The sequence below is a fragment of the Leucoraja erinacea genome, chromosome 24 (assembly GCF_028641065.1).
Source record: "Leucoraja erinacea ecotype New England chromosome 24, Leri_hhj_1, whole genome shotgun sequence".
NCBI lineage: Eukaryota > Metazoa > Chordata > Chondrichthyes > Rajiformes > Rajidae > Leucoraja > Leucoraja erinaceus.
This window is the reverse complement of record NC_073400.1, coordinates 21,993,949-22,003,864: the sequence shown is the minus strand read 5'-3', so window position 1 is coordinate 22,003,864 and position 9,916 is coordinate 21,993,949. Positions and strand designations below refer to the sequence as shown.

Genomic DNA, 9,916 nt, shown 5'->3' with positions numbered 1-9,916 from the left:
ATTGGAATGTTAGCATATGTGGCCCCACTACTACTTTTGAGGAAGGTAGAAATTGAACTACCAATATGTTGCTTGTCAGGCAGCATTTTTGGAGAACATGGATAAGTGATGTTTCGGGTCAAGATCTTTCAGACTGATTGTGGGGTGGGAAGAAAGCTAAAGGAGAGGAGCGGCAGGTCAAAGCCTGGCAGGTAGTTTTGGGGTGGGTGGGGGGGGGGGGGGAATTGATGGGGCAGATGTTGGTCAAAGACCAGAGATGAAAACACGAGGTGTGAGACAAAAGGCTTGAAGAATTGTGCTTTGTGAAGCATGGGGAAAGAATGAGAGGTGAGGGGAGAAATGAGTGAGTCCAGGGGGCACAGGGGAGCGATCTACGAGGAGGTGTGAAACAAGTATTGCGTTGCGAGCTGTGAAGCTAGAGAAAGGAATGTATTGGAAGAGGAGTGGAGAAATTGGTATGAGTCTGCCCCACCGGAGCGAAGGAAGGGAAAGAAGGGGGTGTTGGGAGAGAAGGACGGGGCATCTTTCCATCAAAATTCCCCCCTTGCCTGTATCCAGTTATTAACTGCCAGGCTTTATTCTGCCCCTCTGAACTTTCTTTCCCTCCCGATCGCCACAATCAGTTTCAATCAGTCTGAACCTATACCTATCCATGTTCTCCAGAGATGCTCCCTGACTTACATCATAAAAATGTTAGTATTTTTATTACTAACAGTACACCTAGAAAAGAATAATAGAATTGAGAAGAATCAGCTTGGGTTTAAGAAACCAAAATCATATTTGATTATTCTATTCGAGTTCTGTCACTGGTAAAATTAGATAATAGGGTACTATTGAAACCGTTAGGTTTTCAGAGGGTTTTGGTGAGATCAAAAGGGCTAAAGTAATTTCCAGTGAATACATCTTTATGGAGTCATTTTCTTAAACATTCTTTCTGTTGACTGCAAATTCGTGATCTACATCTTTCAACATGATAGCCAATTGCTGCCTGCCTTGGAGCAGGTCGTCATACCTGTGATGTACATTTCCTGACTAAATTTTATTAGTAAGCACAAAGATCAAAAGTTTTGGCTCAACAAGTAATTCATCAAATGCTGCAGCAATTAATTACTGTATCCTTTTTTCAGTGTGTACAGAAGCCAAGTCTGATCAATGATGAGAAAGACCAAGAGTACAAGCCACATGATATAGTTCAGAGGCAGTCTGTGCAATCCTCAGAGATGACCGTACCAGCACGACGTGCAAAACGGATGCGTTCAGAGGTAGGTGTGATAGTCCAAGTGATGGAATAGTTTTACCTTGTTTGCCATGCAGAATGAATCAACAAATAAAAATTGATGTATGGAAGGATAACTTTATCTTAAACAGAATTTTAGACATGTCAATCTTATGTTTGTGTCATTTATTTAATGTTCTTCAAGTAAGTACACTATATTCCCATGGTGCACAATTTATTTCCAGGCAAAATCAGCTTTTCTTCTACTTGTGCGATTTTTGTTTTAAGTTGAAATACATTACCAGGTACAGGGAAGCCTGCAATACAAAGGCTTTGTGTTCCAAGAATACAGTCCATAGTGTGATTTTCTGTAACACATCAAGAAACAAGTGTTTTAAAAAATTGATTTAAAATTTTTTTTTTAAATAAGTACATTACATGAGAACAAATCTTATTTATTTTTAATTTTTGAGTCGTGATTTGTGAATTCCGTAAGCGTGAATTTTCATTATGTTTTAACATGTGGATTGCCTGTAATGATAGTCTGAAGACCGAACTTGGAAAATGTATTAACAGCTTTAAAATTCTGATTGCTAGTAATAATTGTCTTAAAATGAAGAGAATCATGTCAGCAGTTTTTGAGATTTAAAAAGAAACCTGAAATCATGTTTTAAAATACAAGAACTAGTGCAAAGTTTGGGTTGTTGATCCTACCAGTACCACACCTTTAAGTTTTAAAATCTACTACTATTTTGCAATTTAAGAACAGCTTTGCTAAGGATTTTTTAAAAAAGACAGTGTGCAAACAAGCCCTCTGGCCACAAGCTGGTCATCTATTTTCCCCATTCACACTAATTCTGTTATTCCACCCCTTACACATTACAAGGAATTTAGAGGCCAATTAACCTATAAACCCACATGTCATTTGGATGTGGGAGGAAACTGAAATGTTAAATAAGAACATAAAGCTGTCTGTCAGCATTTATGAAGGGGTGGAGCACAACTAAGTTATGGTTCCAGACCTCTTTATCTCCCACTCTCTTGCATCTTAAATTGCAGCTGCTGATTATTACTTATTACAATGATATGAATTATTGCGCAGGACACTGAGAAAGTACTTATGTCATTGGTTTGTCAGTATCCGGTAATATCTTGTCAATTAGCCTGACCAATTTCCAGATAATTTAATTAATTTGTGCAAATCTGTCATCTGTTTTGATTTACATGTGAAACTCTAAGCTTACTTGAAACTGCTGAATTTAAAAACGTGTTCCAAATTTAACATACTATCCATTTATGACATTTGCATATCAATCTTAATATGAAAGGGTTTCATTGAGACAGAGTAATTTTTAATTTACAGGTGGGAGATGTAAAGACAGAGCCCAGTGACATCACTGATGTTCATGCTCATGACTTGCGACCAAAAACAAGGAGTGGATCAATGAAGTGTGAAAATGGTATGAAGTATAACATTTCTTCTCTTCTGAACGGATTTTGGTCATATTTCGAAGAACAGTTCAGTATTTTCTCCCCAATTTTTCTCAATACATTTTGCATCAGAAATTGAACACGTGAATTTTTTTGCAGGCTCAGTTGCTTGGTTGGTACCTTTTTGAGTTGGGATGTAAAGTAAAAAAAAGAAAAATGATTGGCACGCAATTGGGTACAGCAATAACTTGCCATTAGATTCAATTACAAGTTAGAATTTATCAGCAACAAGGGACTGAAGGGAACGTGTACATTGTACACTTTGTCCAGTCTTAGCCTGTGTAATCTTCAGGTGTTTTGATGGGATGGTGAACAGGAACATTTTTTTGCCCCAGCTAATTCTTATTCGTTGAAAATGCTGAATTCTACTTCAAGTTTCATATGTAATTGCTCTTTAAAACTGGTCCCTTGTTTCAGTAACTTTATCTTGACATCTGCTCAGCATTTGGCAGTTTGATTGACTTTCTTTTGAAGCCACATGTTCCATTAACAATTCAGTTAACGACTTTGAAATCGGGCAAGCATTGAGTAACGGTGTCATAGAGTGATAGTGTGGAAACAGGCTCTTTGGCACAACTTCCCCACACCGTCTAACATGTCCCAGATACACTAGTACCACCTGCCAGCATTTGGTCCATATCCCTCCAAAACTGTCCTTTCCATATACCTGTCTAACTGCTTCTTAAATGTTGGGATAGTCCCTACCTCCTCTGGCAGCTTGTTCCATACATTTACCGCCCTTTGTGTGGCAAGCGTTACCCCTCAGATTCCTATTAAATCTTTTCCCTTTCACCTTAAACCTATGTCCTCTGGTCCTCTATTTACCTACACTGGATAAGAGACTGTGCATCTACCCAATCTATTCCTCTCATGATCTTATACACCTCTACAAGATCTCCCTCATCCTCCTGCACTCCAAGGAATAGAGTCCCAACCTACTCAACGTCTGTCTATAGCTCAGACCCTCTAGTCCTGGCAACATCCTTGTAAATCTTCTCTGTACACTTTCCAGCTTGACAACATGTGTCCTATAACATTGTACCCAGAACTGAACACAATACTCTAAATGTGGCCTCACTGACATCTTACACAACTGTAACATGACCTCCAACTTCTATACTCAATACACTGGATGATGAAGGCCAATGTGCCAAAAACCTTTTTGACCACCCGATCTACCTGCAACTCCACCTTCATCACTTGCACTCCCAGATCCCTCTGCTCTACAATGCTACGCAGAGCCCAAACATTCACTCTATACGTCCTACCCATGTTAGACTTTCCAAAATGCAGCACCTCACATTTTTCTGTATTAAATTCCAGCCACCATTCCTCAGCCCCCTTGGCCAATTGGTCAAGTTCCTGCTGCAATTTTTTCACAACCATCTTCACGATCTGTGAATCCTCCCACTTTTGTATCATCTGCAAACTTGCTAACCTTGCCATGTATGTTCTCATCCAAATCATTGATATAGATGACAAACGGTAACGGGCCCAGCACCAAACCCTGCGGCACACCACTAGTCACAGGCCTCAGTCTGAGAAGCAACCTTCCACCATCACCCTCTGCGTTCTTCCAACTTTTCTATCATTCCAACTATCTCTCCTTGGATCCCATACGATCTAACCTTCCAGAGCAGCCTACCATGAGGAACCTTGTCGAATGCTTTACTGAAGTCCATATGTATAACATCTACAGCTCTGCCCTCATCGAACTTTTTGGCCATGTCCTCAAAAAACGTAATCAGATTTGTGAGACATGACGTCCCACATACAAAACCATGTTGACTATCCCTATTCAGCCTTGTCTGTCTAAATGCCTGTATATCACATCCCTCAGAATACCCTCTTGCAACTTTCCAGCTATGGACGTTAAGCTCACTGGCCTATAGTTACCAGCATTTTCCCTGCAGCCCTTCATGAATAAAGGCACATTTGCCACCCTCTTCAGGCACCTCTCCTGTATTTAAAGACAACTCGTAAATTTCAAGTTTGCTGTACAAGTTTTTCAAGCACTTTCAAGTTTTGCTGTACATAACATGTGAGAAACACTTCTTTGGCTGGATTTTTGCAGAAATTGTCTTTACTTTGCAGTGTCTACAATTAAGTTCCATTCCAGCACCATTTCATTCTTGCCATTAACCAGTATTTTATGCCTGTAACTTTAAAATAAGTTTTCTATTAGGTGAGATATCTAGATTTATGGAATAATTTTATTGCAAAGCAAGACCTTTATGCATCGAGTTTATGTTTCTCCTGGATAGTGTGCATTGTTGCAATGTCTTCAAACTCAATTTGTTCAGAAGTAAAAGTCATCTTTCTCTAAATTTCAGAAAAATACAATATTACTGGAGTGAAGGAAGGAAGTGAAAACCGCATTAATGATCCTGAGCGAACTAGGACACTGCGAAACAACAGAAATACCATTGCCTCTAATATTGTAAATATTCTCAGATTAATTTTTATTGCTGGTTGGTTGGGGTGGGGAGGCAAGAAAAGGATAGTTGTAATATTCTTGATATAATTTATTTAGCTAACACTGTATTCTCTGTATGCTTATCACATAGGTCAGCATATGCATTTTAATGAATGAATGAATAAGTTTATTGGCCAGGTATTCACATACAGAGAATTTGCCTTGGTGCTCCGCTCGCAAGTGACAACATAACATACAGTGACAGTTAAGAATGATACATAAAACATTAAACATTAATAATAAAACTGTTGATTAAGCATGTGAATTAAATGAAATACCAGAGCAAAAGGAGGCTACAGATTTTTGGTTATTGAGTAGAGCTACTACTCGTGGAAAAAAGCTGTTTATATGTCTGGCTGAGGCAGCTTTGACAGTCCGGAGTCGCCTTCCAGGGGGAAGTGATTCAAAGAGTTTGTGGCCGGGGGAGAGGGGTCAGAGACCCGCTCACTTCCTGGTCCTTGCAGTGTACAGTTCGTCAATGGAGGTAAGGTTACAGCCAATAACCTTCTCAGCTGATCGGACGATTCGCTGCAGCCTCAGGCAATTAAACAGTAAATATACAGCTCAACTTTCAGTATGATAAAATAAATGGCACTGATGCAAACATCAATGACTGGAACAGATTGTCCATTTTTGGAAACTGTTGGGGAATTGGTTCTTTGGAGTGCAGTCATAGCCAGAAGTCTGCTTTGCAAGTGCTTCAACTGCAAAGGAGGGGAGTAAGATGAGTGATAGTGATCATAGATTATGTAGTTAAAGTAGACAGTGCATACGGACAGTTATTTGCCACAGACATGTTGTGACCCATGTGTCAGGATCAAAATGACACTTGAGGGTTGTTGAACATCCTGAATGGCAAGATGTCAATAGACATAAGCTGTACAGCACAGGATCAGGTCCCTATGACCCATCATATCTGTGCCAAACACAATGCCAATTTCAACAAATCTCCTCTGCCTGCACTGACTTGTTTCCCTCCATACCCTGCATATCCATGTGCCTATCTAAAATGGCACTATCGTATTTGTCTCAAGACAGTGCATTTCCACCCATGGCAGCACATCTCCTTTATGCTTTCCCCTCTGACAGTAGGGCTATGCCATCTTGTCGTTGACATTGCCATGGTGGAGAAAAAAGTCCTGATTGTCTGTCCTATCTATGCTTCATAGTTTTTTTGGCTTCTGTCAGATCTCAACCACCTCCACTCCAGGGCAAACACTCCCAAGTTAGTCCAACACCTCCTTCCAGCTAGTAGCCTCCAATACAAGCGGCATTCTCGTAAACCTCTTCTGCACCCTCACCAAAGCCTACTCATCTTTCCTGTACAGGAGTACTCAGTCAAGGGGATAAAGTCTTCCAGGCAATTAAAATGCTCGACTTTCAAGTCGTGATTTGAGGAGAACTCTCAATACAACTCTCACCTCACAAAGATTTGCTCATTCATAGATTAATTGGTACTGAAATTACCCCATGTCCGTGAGATGTGCAGAGGAATGGCAGATTAAAGTTAATCCTGATAAGAGTGTGATGACATTCTTTGGGGGAGCTAATAGTCTAGAAGACATTAAATGGTAGAATCTTAGGGAGCATTGAAGAACAGAGGGACCTTGATGTACAAGTTCAAAGATCCCTGAAGGTGACAGCGCAGGTAGATTGATGGTGAAGAAGGCACATGGGATACTTCGCATTATTAGCTGAAGGCAAACAAAATAGGAGCAGGGAATTCATGGTAGAGTTGTAAAAAACATTGGTTAGACTACAGGTGTGCTATTGTGTATAATTCTGGTCTCCAGTATAGGAAGGATGTGATTCTGCTGGACAGAGTACAGAGGAGATTCACAAGGGTATTGCCTGCTATCTTTTCAGTTATGAGGAGAGACTGGATGGTGTGAGAGCAGAGCAGAAAAAGAAGGGGCCGGATTGATATATACGAAATTGAGGGGCATTCAAATAATTGATGGTGAGAGTCTTGTCCCCATTGCAAGGGGGTGTAAGACTCTAACAGCAATTAAGTAATTAGATTAATACTTCAATCACCCAGACGTACAAGGCTGTGGGGTGCTGATAAATGGAATTAGTATAGGTGTGTTTATGACTTGGAGAATATCGCACAATACAGCGTAAGAACATGCCCTTCGGCCCACACTGCCGAACGTGATGCCAAGACCATCTCTTATCTACCTGCACATAACCCATATCCCTCCTTATAGCTATCCAAATGTCTCTTAAATACCACTATCGTATCTGCCTCGACCATCAACCCCAGCAGCGTATTCCAGGCACTCCCCACCATCTGTAAATAAAAAAAGTTGCACTGCACATCTCTTTTAAAATTTGCCCCTCTCACATTAATGCTATGCCCTCTAATAGTTGATTTTTTGATCCTGGGGGAAAAAGGTTTCTGCCCATCTACCATATGGTGTTTCATAAACATCTGATGAAAGAATGGGTCGACTGGGCTTATATTCACTAGAATTTAGGATGAAAGGGGATCTTGTAGAAACATGTAACATTCTTAAAGGATTGGATAGGCTAAATGCAGAAAAAATGTTCTCAATGTTGGGGGAGTCCAGAACCAGCGACCACTGTCTAAGAATAAAGGGGCGGCCATTTAACACTGAGATGAGAAAAAACGTTTTCACCCAGAGAGTTGTGAATTTGTGGAATTCTCTGCAGTAGAGGTCAATTCGCTGGTTTGCAAGTGTTAGATTTAGCTCTTCGGGCTAAAGGATTCGAGGGATACGAAGGGAAAAACAGGAACATGGTACTGATGATCAGCCAGGATCATACTGAATGGCAGTGCTGCCTCGATGAGCCGAATGGCCCACTCCTGCACCTATTTTTCTGTTCTATGTCTCTCATTATATGCTTCCATCTGGTCTCCCTACAACTTCCTGCATCTAAAGAAAACAAGCCAAGTCTGTTTAATCTTTCCTTGTAACTAATTCCCCTTAATCCAGGTAAACCTGCTATGTACCCTTTGCAAAGCCTCCACATCCCTCCTGTAATGTGGTGACCAGAACTGCACGCAGTGCTCCAAATACAGCCTAACCAAATCCTATCAATGTACATCATTACTTCCTGACTCTTATACTTAATGCTCCACCTCTGAAAGCAAGCACACCATATGCCTTCTTTACCATTCTGTTGACATTTGTTTCCACTTTTAGGGAGTGATGGACTTGGACACGTAGCATTTTAAATCATAACAAAACTATTATTCCTAAGTAGGCATATTGGCATGTAGTGTGTTGTGGTATCTTGCTAGAATATACATTGGAAATGCATCCAATTAATGTAAGATGAACACGAGTTCAAGATGGGACAGTGTCTTGAATCCAAGTTTACCATTGATCCGAAGATGGAAGGCAATATAAGATGTACAGATGGAAGCATTAAATTACATTGGCAGGTATATTTTAAGTTTGGGTAAATATGAGCTCATCTAAAAATAGAATCCAGAAATTCTGAACCCTTGGGTACGTAGCACAAATCCTTGAGGCAAAGGATGTTTGGAGGAGAGGGATGCCTGTGGAAATGGTGGGATTTGCTGGATATTGGGGCCTGGGCCTTGGCGATTGCAATGCAGGGGCAAAAATGGAGAATGATAAGGCCTGAGGCTCCAATGGGTTAGTAGTATCAGGTTCAAATGATGATTCAATTGGTTGGGGAAGTGTGTGAATGTGTGTTGCCAAATGAATGTAATAAAGGCATGTCACCCATAAATCAAATAAGGAATTCAAAATAAACTATTTTATTCAATGGTGAGCAGGTGACATGGTTGCATTTAAGGGATACTGGATAGCAGACTAGAGTAAAAATGCTACAACAATTTATTGAGGGTTTGGCTCGTAGAACTTCATGAATTATTATTATTTTTTTTGTAGGTGGACATGTATGTTTGTCTGATATGTGGACAAGGTAATGAAGAAGATCGACTGTTGCTTTGTGATGGGTGTGATGATAGTTACCACACTTTCTGTCTGATTCCTCCCCTACATGATGTTCCCAAGGGCGATTGGAGGTGTCCAAAATGCCTGGCTCAGGTTGGTAACTGGAATGCAACCTTGGACATTTGTTGCCATTACTGCTTTTGCCTTCAGTTAAGTTTATTAATTTGCAAAGTTTAAAACTGAAATGTAGGCTGAAGCTAGTCTGTTGTAGGAATTCATGGATTTTACTAAATAATATGTTTAATTTCAAAGCATGACACTTTTTACCATTAAGCCCTGTGTAATGGGTGTGACTGGATGTATACTTGGTATGAAGATGTTAGTAGCTGTCAGAAACACAAAGTAATTAAAATGTAATTCTAACACAGTAAATGTATCCATGATGTCAACATTGGCATTCAAGTTTCTTTTAACAAGCTCTTCGTTTTGGATCTGGCAGTCATTGACTTGCAGCACAAGGTTCCATTTAAATTCTAATTAGTTAAAACTGTCATGTTTAACTACCATATTTCCCAGCAATGAAAACGCTATTTTTTTTTTTACCCAAATATGAGGCACGAAAATTTGCCTGCGTTTTTGAGGCCGAAGGTTGGGTTCTTAGCCAAGAAAGATAGACTTGGCTATCCTTAAGTACAGTAACATCAAAAACGATGTTGCTGTACTGAGGGATAGCCAAGTCTATTCCTCATTGCTGCCAGCTGATGGGAAGCAACTGTAAAGTGGGATGCGGCTGTAAAAGGACAGCGCTGCTAGGGGAGGGGGGGGGGGGGGGGAAAGGAA

The 9,916-nt window shown here is 40.3% G+C and overlaps 1 protein-coding gene across 2 annotated transcripts in view; it reads left to right on the top strand.

The window, feature by feature from the left end:
* The window catches only part of kdm5ba (lysine (K)-specific demethylase 5Ba), a 96,898-nt gene that overhangs the window by 12,953 nt on the left and 74,029 nt on the right, over window positions 1-9,916 (top strand). For both annotated transcript variants that reach the window (XM_055654728.1, XM_055654729.1), the window contains exons 5-8: window positions 1,128-1,262; window positions 2,580-2,676; window positions 5,041-5,147; window positions 9,071-9,229. In XM_055654728.1, coding sequence (XP_055510703.1) covers window positions 1,128-1,262; window positions 2,580-2,676; window positions 5,041-5,147; window positions 9,071-9,229 — 498 coding nt within the window. The remainder of the gene's footprint in view (window positions 1-1,127; window positions 1,263-2,579; window positions 2,677-5,040; window positions 5,148-9,070; window positions 9,230-9,916) is intronic.